The sequence below is a fragment of the Salmo salar genome, chromosome ssa12 (assembly GCF_905237065.1).
Source record: "Salmo salar chromosome ssa12, Ssal_v3.1, whole genome shotgun sequence".
NCBI classification, from domain to species: Eukaryota; Metazoa; Chordata; class Actinopteri; order Salmoniformes; family Salmonidae; genus Salmo; species Salmo salar.
Genome location: NC_059453.1, coordinates 15,091,246 through 15,107,359, shown reverse-complemented (window position 1 = coordinate 15,107,359; position 16,114 = coordinate 15,091,246). Strand labels below are relative to the sequence as shown.

The following is a 16,114-nucleotide window of genomic DNA, read 5'->3' as shown; positions in this document are numbered from 1 at the left end:
TAGGCTTCCTTAAGTCTATTTTCCTAGAACCATAAGGGTACAATGATTTTTCTTGGTGGAATTGTTCAGATTAGTGATTTTGATCTGATTATGTTATTTGAATATCTTTTGACCAGTAGTAGTATTCTTATACATTATCTAGCCAAGTTTATATTCCCTTAGGTAGTCAGCTGTTGTTGAATTCAGTGGAAGAGATTTAACACAACAAGGCGGTGGTATTTATATAATAGTATTATTATATTTTGTTGTTGAATAAGGTTATAATCTGAGCAAGAAAAGTTTAATAATGGTAAGACTTAGGTTAAGTGTTTAGGATATATTCTAAGCCAACAGGACAGGGATATATGACATCCGTGATGATCCAGGATCATTGAGAGTATCAGATAAACTTACTTAACTATGCAATAATCTTGATATTACTACCATAGACATGTTGATTTTTCTAAAATCCAGGAGTGCAACCAGGGAGACATTTAGTCAATATTAGGAAACAACCTATATTTGATACTGACTGTTATGAGAAAAAGCGACAGACAGATAGAAGGAAGGGCAGACGGAGAAGTCCTCTCCTGCACTGCTGAGACCTTGATGGTTTGGGAGTAGCAGGAGGAGAGCATAAGCCAGGAAGAGAAGATAGAAGTGACACAGAAGGGTTAGATAACAGTTACTGAGTGGAGACCAGCATAGTTAAATTATAAACAGGATTAGATGGCAGAATGTAAGGCTCACCCGATAAATGGGGACAGAAATAATACCGTGACAGACAGAAAAAGACAGAATAAAAATAAAAGGGAAGAGAATTTGGTTCGCTTAGCTTTAGGATATTAATTCATGGAGAGACTATCGGCTCCATTGGTTTAAAAAAATATATATATGAAAAGTTAGGATAGGCATGTATTTAAGTTTATGTTTGTTAAATTCGCTAGGAAGAGATATGATGATTTTGTTGAAAGTAGTTGTTACCCAAACTAAAAGGGGAATGAAAGCTTAGTTGGTTTCAGGAACTAAGGTGTTAGACACTGAACCATAGCCCAGACACTATTCTGCACAGCAGGCCGAAGTAGTAGCATTGACTAGAGCCGGCGAAATAAGAAAGGAGAGAAACGTTACTATTTACACAGACAAGCACATAGGCATTTAAAACCATACAAAGCAGCACAGATAAATCTTAATGAAGATGAGACACTTGACAGAGAATTGTTACAGGATAGCCAAGAACGAACACCCCAGGAAGAATTGGACATGTGGAAAATGAAAGGGGCAATCCTACAAGAGAAGGTCTGACATAAGGATCATTTACTAATCTTACCAAAGACACTGTTTAGATATGCGGCAATATTGACACATGGGAGGAGCCAGGTGTCAACAGGGAGGAAGAATGGTAGCGCAGGTAAGGAAACACTGCAGGTTAGGAAAGACTTAGTGGCCTAGAGGATAATTACTTACATTTTTTTTGTAGACTATCCATTCCAACATTTGGAAATGGACCTTATTGAACTGTTCTGAAGTGAGGGGAAGAAGGGGTGTTTAACAATAATAGATAAGTATAGCAAATGGGTAGAAGCGTTACCAACTTACTTGGTGGACACGATTATGGTAGCTAAAATATTAGGTCAAGATAGAGTTGGTTTACTAGGATCTCTCTCTTTAACCTCTTCACTATAGGGGGCAGAATTTTCACGGCCGGATGAAAAACGTACCCAAATTAAACGGCCTACAACTCGGGCCCAGAGTCAAATATTTGCATATTTTTTGTAGATTTGGATAGGAAACACTCTGAAGTTTTTAAAACTGTTTGAATGATGTCTGTGAGTATAAATTTGATTTGATTTGATTTATATGGCAGGCAAAACCCTGAGAAAAATCCAACCAGGAAGTGGGAAGTCTGAGAATTGTAGTCTTTCAGACCATTTTCTATTGAAACTACAGTGTCTGTGGGGTCAACTTGCACTCCCTAAGGCTTCCACTAGATGTCAACAGTCTTTACAAAGTTGTTTGAGTCTTCTATGGTGAATTTTGACCGAATAACAGTCGGTTCAAGCAGTGGACAGTCTGAGGTCATGTAGTTACTTCACGCATGGATAGCATTTTTATTTTTCTTCTTTAATGAATACGCTATTGTCTGGTTGGAATATTATCGATTGTTTATGTTAAAAACACCCTAAGGTTTGATTGGAAACAGCGGTTGACATGTTTCTACAAACGGTAATGGAACTTTTGAGCTTTTCATCTATTGATTTGCGCCCTCGTGCCTTTGGAATAGTGTTCTGGACGCGCCAACAAAACGGAGGTATTTGGACATAAATGATGGACTTTATCAAACAAATGAACATTTACATTTCTTGTGGAAGTCCTTCCGAGTGCATTCCGCCGAAGATCAGCAAAGGTAAGAAAATATTTATAACAGTATTTTAGAGTTTTGACGACGCCGTGGCTTGGCAGCTAACTGTATAACTTGCATTGATGGCGGAGCTCTGTACTCAGAATATTGAACAACGTGCTTTCTCCGTAAAGTTATTTTGAAATCTGACACAGCGGTTGCATTAACCTGTTGAGGACAGACGTTCCGCTAGCGGAACCCCTAGCCAACAGCCAATGGCATCGCACGGCGCGAAATACAAAACCAACTAAAATACCACAATTCAATTTTCTCAAACAATCAACTATTTTACAGCATTTTAAAGATAAGACTCTCGTTAATCTAACCACATTGTCCGATTTCAAAAAGGCATTACAGCGAAAGCAAAACATTAGATTATGTCAGGAGAGTACCCAGCCAAAAATAATCACAGTTATTTTCAAAGCAAGCATATATGTCACAAAAACCCAAACCACAGCTAAATGCAGCACTAACCTTTGATGATCTTCATCAGATGACACTCCTAGGACATTATGTTATACAATACATGCATGTTTTGTTCAATCAAGTTCATATTTATATCAAAACCCAGCTTTTTACATTAGCATGTGATGTTCAGAACTAGCATACCCACCGAAAACTTCCGGTGAATTTACTAAATTACTCATGATAAACGTTGACAAAATACATACATTATTTTAAGAATTATAGATACAGAACTCCTTTATGCAATCGCTATGTCCGATTTTAAAATAGCTTTTCGGCGAAAGCACATATTGCAATATTCTGAGTACATAGCTCGGCCATCAAGGCTAGCTATTCAGACCCGTCAACGTCGGGGCAGCCTAAACTCAGAATTACTATTGCAAAAATTGGATTACCTTTGCTGTTCTTCGTCAGAATGCACTCCCAGGACTTCTACTTCAACAACAAATGTTGTTTTGGTTCCAAATAATCCATAGTTATATCCAAATACCTCCATTTTGTTCGTACGTTCAGGTCACTATCCGAAGGGTAACACGCGAGTGCATTTCGTGACAAAAGAATTCAAAATATTCCATTACCGTACTTCGAAGCATGTCAAACGCTGTTTAAAATCTATTTTCCTCGTAAAATAGCGATAATATTCCAACCGGGCAACGTTGTATTCATTCAAAGAGAGAAAGAAAAAAATGGCGAGTTCTCGTGACCGCGCATCTCCAGTCTCACTGTCCCCAGGCTGACCACTTACAAACTCTGCTCCTATACTTTGCCCAGAGACAGCAGACTCCACTTTCTGGCGGCTTTTGAGAGCCAATGGAAGCCTTAGAAAGTGTCACGTAACAGCTCAGATGCTGTAATTTCGATAGAGATGCAACAGAAGGACAACAAATTTATCAGACAGGGCACTTCCTGCATGGAATTTTCTCAGGTTTTTGCCTGCCATATGAGTTCTGTTATACTCACAGACACCATTCAAACAGTTTTAGAAACTTTAGGGCATTTTCTATCCAGATCAAACAATTATGTGCATATTCTAGTTTCTGGGCAGGAGTAGTAACCAGATTAAATCGGGTACGTTTTTTATCCGGGCGTGAAAATACTGCCCCCATCCCAAAGAAGTTAAGAGGTAGTATATCTATAATTCTTTAAATAATTGTTATATATTTTGTCAACATTTATGATGAGTATTTCTGTGTGTGGTCATTCACCGGAGGTTTTGGAGGCTAATCATTTTCTGATCACGCGCCAATGTAAAATGCTGTTTTTGGATATAAATATGAACTTGATTGAACAAAACATACATGTATTGTGTAACATGGTGTCCTAGAAGTGTCATCTGATGAAGATCGTCAAAGGTTAGTGCTTCATTTTAGATGGATTTTGGGTTTTTGTGACACATCTCCTTGCTAGAAAAATGGCTGTGTGGCTTTTCTTGTTTCGGTGGTGTCCTAACATAATCTAATGTTGTGCTTTCGCTGTAAAGCCTTTTTGAAATTGGACAACGTGTTTGGATTCAGGAGAAGTCTATCTTTAAAATGGTGTAAAATAGTCATATGTTTGAGAAATTGAAATTATTAGATTTTTGATATTTTGAATTTCGCGCCCTGCTGTTCCATTGGCTGTTGGCTAGGCGTTCCGCTGGCGGAACGGGGTTCCGCTAGCGGAACGCCTAGATGCAAGAAGTTATTAAATTATGAATTACATTTAGCTAATCAGGTAGAGCAAATACAATGCCAGAGTTAGGGAGACCAGAACAGGTAGACATAGAAGTTGAAGATATACTAACAGACACATGAGAAGACTGTTTGTTAACCAAACCCGTATGTCCAAGATTGTGTCCAACAGGTGAATTACAGGAGAAGGTGATTCACTCAATCCAACCAGGAGACTGGGTGTGGATCCAGTGTTGTAATGTTGTAATCACTGTGGTGTGGGCTGCTTTCACCTGTATGAGTGTGTTTGTGTTGTGTGGTTGTTGTTTGGTCCCGTGTGCGAGAGGTCTCGTTTCCAGGGCTCTGGAGAGATCGATAACGGAGCAGATGGTGAGATACGGACCGATTCCAAGTTCAGACCAGTGGGACGACAAATACCTACCGCCGAGCCTGGTGGAGGATTCATTTAATTATGAGGAACCCATGTTAGATGAGACCATCTTTAACGTTTAGGAAGACTGTTTCTTTAAATGAAGATCATAACGAAAATCCTGATCCGAAGTGTTATGATTGGAGATAGTCTTAGAACAGTCATCGATAAGTATGTGATGACAGTATATGCATTTGATGTCCTGAATTAGTTTGATTTTGTGTGACATTTCTGAATCCAATAAAAATACATGAGTAATAGTGTATGTGAAATATTTAGCCAATAGGGTGGATTATAATGGAAACTATATGATTAAAGGTTTGACTAAATGATTTCACCCTGAAAATGTATAACCGAGTGATTATAAGGTTAATGTACTAATGTGTGTGTATGGGACAAGCTGAGACTTTAATATGTAGTAATGTAAGTGAGACGTTCAAGGAGAAGGGGAACTGTTAACAGACAACAATTTGTGACCACGGAGGAACTGATAACAGGAAGAAGGTCTCCCTGTCCCGGGGGGGGTGGGGGGAGAAACATTGAGGCTACAGTAGATTAGGTACCAGGTGCAAGATATGATAAACAATGTATGTGTTGTAGAAAAGTTTGTAAACTGCATCGTCAGTGTTAGAGAAGAGGAGGGACATTTGTATGACGAAATGTGTAATATAAAAGGCTGTGTGCATTGTATGGATTTTAGAGCTCTCGTAAATAAACATTCTGATCATTGTAAGCTGGGTCTCAGTCTGTTTCTTTCAACCGGAACCTTACACCTTCTGGTATACACACTGAGTAGTTAAATTGAAGTTCGGTTTGAGAACATTGATAACTTAAATTCACGTAACAGGTAGTGGGTATGGGGTATGGTAGTGGGTATGGTATTGGTATGGTAGGGGTATGGTAGTGGGTATGGTAGTGGGTATGGGGTATGGTAGTGGTATGGTAGGGGTATGGTAGTGGGTATGGTAGGGGTATGGGGTATGGTAGTGGGTATGGGGTATGGTAGTGGGTATGGTAGGGGTATGGGGTATGGTAGTGGGTAGGGTAGTGGGTACGGTAGTGGGTATGGTAGGGGAAATGGTAGCGGGTACGGTAGTGGGTATGGTAGTGGGTATGGTGTATGGTAGTGGGTATGGTGTATGGTAGTGGGTATGGTGTATGGTAGTGTGTATGGTGTATGGTAGTGGGTATGGTGTATGGTAGTGGGTATGGTGTTTGGTAGTGGGAATGGTAGTGGGTATGGTGTATGGTAGTGGGAATGGGGTATGGTAGTGGGAATGGTATGGTGTATGGTAGTGGTATGGTAGTGGGTATGGTAGTGGGTATGGGGTATGGTAGTGGGTATGGTAGTGGGTATGGTGTATGGTAGTGGGTATGGTGTTTGGTAGTGGGAATGGTAGTGGGTATGGTGTATGGTAGTGTGTATGGTAGTGGTATGGGGTATGGTAGTGGGTATGGTAGGGGTATGGGGTATGGTAGTGGGTATGGGGTATGGTAGTGGGTATGGTAGGGGTATGGGGTATGGTAGTGGGTATGGGGTATGGTAGTGGGTATGGTAGGGGTATGGGGTATGGTAGTGGGTAGGGTAGTGGGTACGGTAGTGGGTATGGTAGGGGAAATGGTAGCGGGTACGGTAGTGGGTATGGTAGTGGAAATGGTAGCGGGTACGGTAGTGGGTATGGGGTATGGTAGTGGGTATGGTGTATGGTAGTGTGTATGGTAGTGGTATGGTGTATGGTAGTGGGTATGGTGTATGGTAGTGTGTATGGTAGTGGTATGGTGTATGGTAGTGGTATGGTAGTGGGTATGGTAGTGGGTATGGTGTATGGTAGTGGGTATGGTGTATGGTAGTGGGTATGGTGTTTGGTAGTGGGAATGGTAGTGGGTATGGTGTATGGTAGTGTGTATGGTAGTGGTATGGGGTATGGTACTGGGTATGGTAGGGGTATGGGGTATGGTAGTGGGTATGGGGTATGGTAGTGGGTATCGTAGAGGTATGGGGTATGGTAGTGGGTAGGGTAGTGGGTACGGTAGTGGGTATGGTAGTGGAAATGGTAGCGGGTACGGTAGTGGGTATGGTAGTGGAAATGGTAGCGGGTACGGTAGTGGGTATGGGGTATGGTAGTGGGTATGGTGTATGGTAGTGGGTATGGTAGTGGGTATGGTAGTGGGTATGGTAGTGGGTATGGTGTATGGTAGTGGGAATGGTAGTGTGTTTGGTAGTGGGTATGGTGTATGGTAGTGTGTATGGTAGTGGGTATGGTGTATGGTAGTGTGTATGGTAGTGGGTATGGTGTATGGTAGTGTGTATGGTAGTGGGTATGGTGTTTGGTAGTGGGAATGGTAGTGGGTATGGTGTATGGTAGTGGGTATGGTGTTTGGTAGTGGGAATGGTAGTGGGTATGGTGTATGGTAGTGGTATGGTAGTGGGTATGGTAGTGGTATGGTGTATGGTAGTGTGTATGGTAGTGGGTATGGTGTATGGTAGTGGGAATGGTAGTGGGTATGGTGTATGGTAGTGGGAATGGTAGTGTGTATGGTAGTGGTATGGTGTATGGTAGTGGGAATGATAGTGGTATGGTAGTGGGTATGGTAGTAGGTGCCGGGCGCACCGGTTTGTGTCAAGAACTGCAATGCTGCTGGGTTTTTCACACTATAGTTTCCCGTGTGTATCAAGAATGGTCACCACTCAAAGGACATCCTGCCAACTTGACACAACTGTGGGAAGCATTGGAGTCAACATGGGCCACCATCCCTGTGGAACACTTTCAACACCTTGTAGAGTCCATACCCCCACGAATTGAGGCTGTTCTCAGGGCAAAAGGGGGTGCAACTGAACATTAGGTGTAGTTCATGTTTTGTCCACTCAGTGTGTATATATAATGTGTGTATGTGTACCTTTGTGCAGGGCCTCGTTGGTCATGCGGTTGATGTAACGAGAGCTGCTCTCTGGAACCAGCCACTTCATTACTGTGTTAACACAAGACTTCCTGTAGGAACTCCATACACTGCCACTACAGGACGGGATAGAAGAGAGAGATATTGTTGCACCCTCGACAACTACTATGATTGTTATTATTTGACCATGCTGGTCATTTATGAACATTTTAACATCTTGACCATGTTCTGTTATAATATCCACCCTGCACAGCCAGAAGAGGACTGGCCACCCCTCATAGCCTGGTTCCTCTCTAGGTTTCTTCCTAGGTTTTTGGTCATTCTAGGGAGTTTTTCCTAGGGAGTTTTTCCTAGCCACCGTGCTTCTTTCACATGCATTGCTTGCTGTTTGGGGTTTTAGGCTGGGTTTCTGTACAGCACATTGAGATATCAGCTGATGTACAAAGGGCTATATAAATAAATTTGAAATTTGAGATATGAAGAGAGAGAGATATGAGAGAGAGAGAGTGATAGATAAGAGATCGTCTCACCTGGTCTGACCCTTGACCTCAGTGAGGTCACCGACTCCGACGGTGTGACACACTCCTGTGTTGAGGTCCCAGCTCACCTGCAGACTGGAGTGGTAGGTGTTGGGCCTGGAAGACAACTACCAGTTAGTGTGAGTGACAGATAGATGCAATTAAAACAGCCCTCCAGACCCCAGAACACCTCACCAGGTGACTAGCCAGGAAAACAGCCCTCCAGACCCCCTCACCAGGTGACTAGCCAGGAAAACAGCCCTCCAGACCCCAGAACACCTCACCAGGTGACTAGCCAGGAAAACAGCCCTCCAGACCCCACAACACCTCACCAGGTGACTAGCCAGGAAAACAGCCCTCCAGACCCCCTCACCAGGTGACTAGCCAGGAAAACAGCCCTCCAGACCCCAGAACACCTCACCAGGTGACTAGCCAGGAAAACAGCCCTCCAGACCCCCTCACCAGGTGACTAGCCAGGAAAACAGCCCTCCAGACCCCAGAACACCTCACCAGGTGACTAGCCAGGAAAACAGCCCTCCAGACCCCAGAACACCTCACCAGGTGACTAGCCAGGAAAACAGCCCTCCAGACCCCAGAACACCTCACCAGGTGACTAGCCAGGAAAACAGCCCTCCAGACCCCAGAACACCTCACCAGGTGACTAGCCAGGAAAACAGCCCTCCAGACCCCAGAACACCTCACCAGGTGACTAGCCAGGAAAACAGCCCTCCAGACCCCACAACACCTCACCAGGTGACTAGCCAGGAAAACAGCCCTCCAGACCCCAGAACACCTCACCAGGTGACTAGCCAGGAAAACAGCCCTCCAGACCCCAGAACACCTCACCAAGTGACTAGCCAGAAAAACAGCCCTCCAGACCCCACAACACCTCACCAGGTGACTAGCCAGGAAAACAGCCCTCCAGACCCCCAGAACACCTCACCAGGTGACTAGCCAGGAAAACAGCCCTCCAGACCCCCAGAACACCTCACCAGGTGACTAGCCAGGAAAACAGCCCTCCAGACCCCCACAACACCTCACCAGGTGACTAGCCAGGAAAACAGCCCTCCAGACCCCAGAACACCTCACCAGGTGACTAGCCAGGAAAACAGCCCTCCAGACCCCTCACCAGGTGACTAGCCAGGAAAACAGCCCTCCAGACCCCAGAACACCTCACCAGGTGACTAGCCAGAAAAACAGCCCTCCAGACCCCACAACACCTCACCAGGTGACTAGCCAGAAAAACAGCCCTCCAGACACAAGAACACCTCACCAGGTGACTAGCCAGGAAAACAGCCCTCCAGACCCCACAACACCTCACCAGGTGACTAGCCAGGAAAACAGCCCTCCAGACCCCACAACACCTCACCAGGTGACTAGCCAGGAAAACAGCCCTCCAGACCCCCTCACCAGGTGACTAGCCAGGAAAACAGCCCTCCAGACCCCAGAACACCTCACCAGGTGACTAGCCAGAAAAACAGCCCTCCAGACCCCAGAACACCTCACCAAGTGACTAGCCAGAAAAACAGCCCTCCAGACCCCACAACACCTCACCAGGTGACTAGCCAGGAAAACAGCCCTCCAGACCCCACAACACCTCACCAGGTGACTAGCCAGGAAAACAGCCCTCCAGACCCCAGAACACCTCACCAGGTGACTAGCCAGGAAAACAGCCCTCCAGACCCCACAACACCTCACCAGGTGACTAGCCAGGAAAACAGCCCTCCAGACCCCAGAACACCTCACCAGGTGACTAGCCAGGAAAACAGCCCTCCAGACCCCACAACACCTCACCAGGTGACTAGCCAGGAAAACAGCCCTCCAGACCCCAGAACACCTCACCAGGTGACTAGCCAGGAAAACAGCCCTCCAGACCCCACAACACCTCACCAGGTGACTAGCCAGGAAAACAGCCCTCCAGAACACCTCACCAGGTGACTAGCCAGGAAAACAGCCCTCCAGACCCCAGAACACCTCACCAGGTGACTAGCCAGGAAAACAGCCCTCCAGACCCCACAACACCTCACCAGGTGACTAGCCAGGAAAACAGCCCTCCAGACCCCCAGAACACCTCACCAGGTGACTAGCCAGGAAAACAGCCCTCCAGACCCCCAGAACACCTCACCAGGTGACTAGCCAGGAAAACAGCCCTCCAGACCCCCAGAACACCTCACCAGGTGACTAGCCAGGAAAACAGCCCTCCAGACCCCCAGAACACCTCACCAGGTGACTAGCCAGGAAAACAGCCCTCCAGACCCCACAACACCTCACCAGGTGACTAGCCAGGAAAACAGCCCTCCAGACCCCAGAACACCTCACCAGGTGACTAGCCAGGAAAACAGCCCTCCAGACCCCCAGAACACCTCACCAGGTGACTAGCCAGGAAAACAGCCCTCCAGACCCCAGAACACCTCACCAGGTGACTAGCCAGGAAAACAGCCCTCCAGACCCCACAACACCTCACCAGGTGACTAGCCAGGAAAACAGCCCTCCAGACCCCCAGAACACCTCACCAGGTGACTAGCCAGGAAAACAGCCCTCCAGACCCCACAACACCTCACCAGGTGACTAGCCAGGAAAACAGCCCTCCAGACCCCACAACACCTCACCAGGTGACTAGCCAGGAAAACAGCCCTCCAGACCCCACAACACCTCACCAGGTGACTAGCCAGGAAAACAGCCCTCCAGACCCCAGAACACCTCACCAGGTGACTAGCCAGGAAAACAGCCCTCCAGACCCCACAACACCTCACCAGGTGACTAGCCAGGAAAACAGCCCTCCAGACCCCACAACACCTCACCAGGTGACTAGCCAGGAAAACAGCCCTCCAGACCCCAGAACACCTCACCAGGTGACTAGCCAGGAAAACAGCCCTCCAGACCCCAGAACACCTCACCAGGTGACTAGCCAGGAAAACAGCCCTCCAGACCCCACAACACCTCACCAGGTGACTAGCCAGGAAAACAGCCCTCCAGACCCCAGAACACCTCACCAGGTGACTAGCCACAATTGTCTGTTTTGTTGAAGCTGAGATGAAGTGTGACTATGCCTTTACTAAAAAACAGATGTGTGTGTATAGGTGTGTGTGTGAATAGGTGTGTGTGTGTGTGTGTGTGTGTGTAGTGTATATGTAGTGTAGCTACCTGCAGTGTTCCTCTTCAGGGTTGGAGAACGCCAGCAGCAGCAGCCCAATGTTGATCACCACTGTGTTAGTCTCTGGACACACCTGACACACACACAATACAAAACACAATACACACCATTACTGTCTGACCCGATTGAGTGTGTGTGTGTGTAGAGTGTGTATATATACACAGTGTGTAAGTGTGCACGCTTGTAGATTGTGTAAGAGTCCGTAGATGCTCCTGTGTGTGTGACCGCATGCATATGGGTCGTGTGTATATGTCTATAGTGTGTGTGTGAGATATATATCTCACACACAAACACACACGCCTACAGTTGAAGTCAGAAGTTTACATACACCTTAGTCAAATACATTTGAACTCAGTTTTTCACAATTCCTGACATTTAATCCTAGTAAAAACTCCCTGTTTTAGGTCAGTTAGGATCACCACTTTATTTTAAGAATGTGAAATGTCAGATTAATAGTAGAGAGAGTTATTTATTTCAGCTTTTATTTCTTTTATCACATTCCCAGGGGTCAGAAGTTTACATACAATCAATTAGTATTTGGTAGCATTGCCTTTAAATTGTTTAACTTGGGTCAAACGTTTCAGGTAGCCTTCCACAAGCTTCCCACAATAAGTTGGTTGAACTTTGGCCCATTCCTCCTGACAGAGCTGGTGTAACTGAGTCAGGTTTGTAGGCCTCCTTGCTTGCACACGCTTTTTCAGTTCTGCCCACAAATATTCTATAGGATTGAAATCAGGGCTTTGTGATGGCCACTCCAATACCTTGACTTTGTTGTCCTTAAGCCATTTTGCCACAACTTTGGAAGTATGCATGGGGTCATTGTCCATTTGGAAGACCCATTTGCGACCAAGCTTTAACTTCCTGACTGATTTCTTGATGTTGCTTCAATATAGCCATGGAATTTCCCTTCCTCATGATGCCATCTATTTTGTGAAGTGCACCAGTCCCTCCTGCAGCAAAGCACCCCCACCCCCGTGCTTCACGGTTGGGATGGTGTTTTTCGGCTTGCAAGCCTCCCCTTTTTCCTCCAAACATAACGATGGTCATTATGGCCAAACAGTTCTATTTTTGTTTCATCAGACCAGAGGACATTTCTCCAAAAAGTACAGATCTTTGTCCCCATGTGCAGTTACAAACCGTAGTCTGGCTTTTTTATGGCGGTTTTGGAGCAGTGGCTTCTTCCTTACTGAGCGGCCTTTCAGGTTATGTTGATATAGGACTTGTTTTACTGTGGATATAGATACTTTTGTACCCGTTTCCTCCAGCATCTTCACAAGGTCCTTTGCCATTGTTCTGGGATTGATTTGCACTTTTCGCACCAAAGTACATTCATCTCTAGGAGACAGAACGCATCTCCTTCCTGAGCGGTATGACGGCTGCGTGGTCCCATGGTGTTTATACTTGCGTACTATTGTTTGTACAGATGAACGTGGTACCTTCAGGCGTTTGGAAATTGCTCCCAAGGATGAACCAGACTTGTGGAAGTCTACAATTTTTTTTCTGAGGTCTTGGCTGATTTCTTTTGATTTTCCCATGATGTCAAGCAAAGAGGCACTGAGTTTGAAGGTAGGCCTTGAAATACATCCACAGGCACACCTCCAATTGACTCAAATGATGTCAATTAGCCTATCAGAAGCTTCTAAAGCCATGACATCAGTTTCTGGAATTTTCCAAGTTGTTTAAAGGCACAGTCAACTTTGTGTATGTACACTTCTGACCCCACTGGAATTGTGATACAGTGAATAAGTGAAATAATCTGTCTGTAAACAATTGTTGTGTCAAGAACAAAGTAGATGTCCTAACCGACTTGCCAAAACTATAGTTTGTCAACAAGAAATTTGTGGAGTGGTTGAAAAACTAATTTTAATGACGCCAACCTAAATGTACGTAAACTTCCGACTTCAACTATGTATGTATGTATGTATGTATGTATGTATGTATGTATATATATATATATATATATATATATATATATACTGCTCAAAGAAATAAAGGGAACACTTAAACAACACATCCTAGATCTGAATGAAAAAAAGAATCTTATTAAACACTTTTTTCTTTACATAGTTGAATGTGCTGACAACAAAATCACACATAAATAATCAATGGAAATCCAATTTATCAACCCATGGAGGTCTGGATTTGGAGTCACACTCAAAATTAAAGTGGAAAACCACACTACAGGCTGATCCAACTTTGATGTAATGTCCTTAAAACAAGTCAAAATGAGGCTCAGTAGTGTGTGTGGCCCCCACGTGCCTGTATGACCTCCCTACAACGCCTGGGCATGCTCCTGATGAGGTGGCGGATGGTCTCCTGAGGGGATCTCCTCCCAGACCTGGACTAAAGCATCCGCCAACTCCTGGACAGTCTGTGGTGCAACGTGGCGTTGGTGGATGGAGCGAGACATGATGTCCCAGATGTGCTCAATTGGATTCAGGTCTGGGGAACGGGCGGGCCAGTCCATAGCATCAATGCCTTCCTCTTGCAGGAACTGCTGACACACTCCAGCCACATGAGGTCTAGCATTGTCTTGCATTAGGAGGAACCCAGGGCCAACCGCACCAGCATATGGTCTCACAAGGGGTCTGAGGATCTCATCTCGGTACCTAATGGCAGTCAGGCTACCTCTGGCGAGCACATGGAGGGCTGTGCGGCCCCCCAAAGAAATGCCACCCCACACCATGACTGACCCACCGCCAAACCGGTCATGCTGGAGGATGTTGCAGGCAGCAGAACGTTCTCCACTGCGTCTCCAGAATCTGTCACGTCTGTCACGTGCTCAGTGTGAACCTGCTTTCATCTGTGAAGAGCACAGGGCGCCAGTGGCGAATTTGCCAATCTTGGTGTTCTCTGGAAAATGCCAAATGTCCAGCACGGTGTTGGGCTGTAAGCACAACCCCCACCTGTGGACGTCGGGCCCTCATACCACCCTCATGGAGTCTGTTTCTGACCGTTTGAGCAGACACATGCACATTTGTGGCCTGCTGGAGGTCATTTTGCAGGGCTCTGGCAGTGCTTCTCCTGCTCCTCGTTGCACAAAGGCGGAGGTAGCGGTCCTGCTGCTGGGTTGTTGCCCTCCTACGGCCTCCTCCACGTCTCATGATGTACTGGCCTGTCTCCTGGTAGCGCCTCCATGCTCTGGACACTACGCTGACAGACACAGCAAACCTTCTTGCCACAGCTCGCATTGATGTGCCATCCTGGATGAGCTGCACTACCTGAGCCACTTGTGTGGGTTGTAGACTCCGTCTCATGCTACCACTAGAGTGAAAGCACCGCCAGGAAGCATAGGAACTGAGAAGTGGTCTGTGGTCCCCACCTGCACAACCACTCCTTTATTGGGGGTGTCTTGCTAATTGCCTATAATTTCCACCTGTTGTCTATTCCATTTGCACAACAGCATGTGACATTTATTGTCAATCAGTGTTGCTTCCTAAGTGGACAGTTTGATTTCACAGAAGTGTGATTGACTTGGAGTTACATTGTGTTGTTTAAGTGTTCCCTTTATTTTTTTGAGCAGTGTATATAACAGAGTATATGTTGTGTACTATATAACATGGCCTATAGAGTATATGTTGTGTACTATATAACATGGCCTATAGAGTATATGTTGTGTACTTTATAACATGGCCTATAGAGTATATGTTGTGTACTATATAACATGGCCTATAGAGTATATGTTGTGTACTTTATAACATGGCCTATAGAGTATATGTTGTGTACTTTATAACATGGCCTATAGAGTATATGTTGTGTACTATATAACATGGCCTATAGAGTATATGTTGTGTACTATATAACATGGCCTATAGAGTATATGTTGTGTACTTTATAACATGGCCTATAAAGTATATGTTGTGTTCTATATAACATGGCCTATAGAGTATATGTTGTGTACTATATAACATGTGTGAATGTTTATAGGTCTATAGTATATATATATGTGTGTGTAGTGTGTGCATGTGTGTGTAGTGTGTGCATGTGTGTGTAGTGTGTGCAGTGTGTGTGAATGTGTGTGTAGTGTGTGTGAATGTGTGTGTAGTGTGCGTGAATGTGTGTGTAGTGTGTGAATGTGTGTGTAGTGTGTGAATGTGTGTGTAGTGTGTGAATGTGTGTGTAGTGTGTGTGTAGTGTGTGAATAGTGTGTGAATGTGTGTGTAGTGTGTGAATGTGTGTGAATGTCTGTGTAGTGTGTGAATGTGTGTGTAGTGTGTGAATGTGTGTGTAGTGTGTGAATGTGTGAATGTGTGTGTGAATGTGTGTGTAGTGTGTGAATGTGTGTGTGAATGTGTGTGTAGTGTGTGCATGTGTGTGTAGTGTGTGAATGTGTGTGTAGTGTGTGTGAATGTGTGTGTAGTGTGTGAATGTAGTGTGTGAATGTGTGTGAATGTGTGTGTAGTGTGTGGATGTGTGTGTAGTGTGTGAATGTGTGTGTAGTGTGTGAATGTGTGTGTAGTGTGTGAATAGTGTGTGAATAGTGTGTGAATGTGTGTGTAGTGTGTGAATGTGTGTGAATGTGTGTGTAGTGTGTGAATGTGTGTGTAGTGTGTGAATGTGTGTGTAGTGTGTGAATGTGTGTGTGTAGTGTGTGTGTAGTGTGTGTGTAGTGTGTGTAGT

General features: G+C 45.1%; 1 protein-coding gene across 2 annotated transcripts in view; it reads right to left on the bottom strand.

Annotated features, from left to right (window-relative positions):
- LOC106594349 (DDB1- and CUL4-associated factor 15) overlaps positions 1-16,114 on the bottom strand; it is a 42,929-nt gene that overhangs the window by 4,550 nt on the left and 22,265 nt on the right. For both annotated transcript variants that reach the window (XM_045690814.1, XM_045690815.1), the window contains exons 10-12: positions 11,485-11,567; positions 8,353-8,457; positions 7,823-7,938 (exon numbers count right to left, since the gene is read on the bottom strand). In XM_045690814.1, coding sequence (XP_045546770.1) covers positions 7,823-7,938; positions 8,353-8,457; positions 11,485-11,567 — 304 coding nt within the window. The remainder of the gene's footprint in view (positions 1-7,822; positions 7,939-8,352; positions 8,458-11,484; positions 11,568-16,114) is intronic.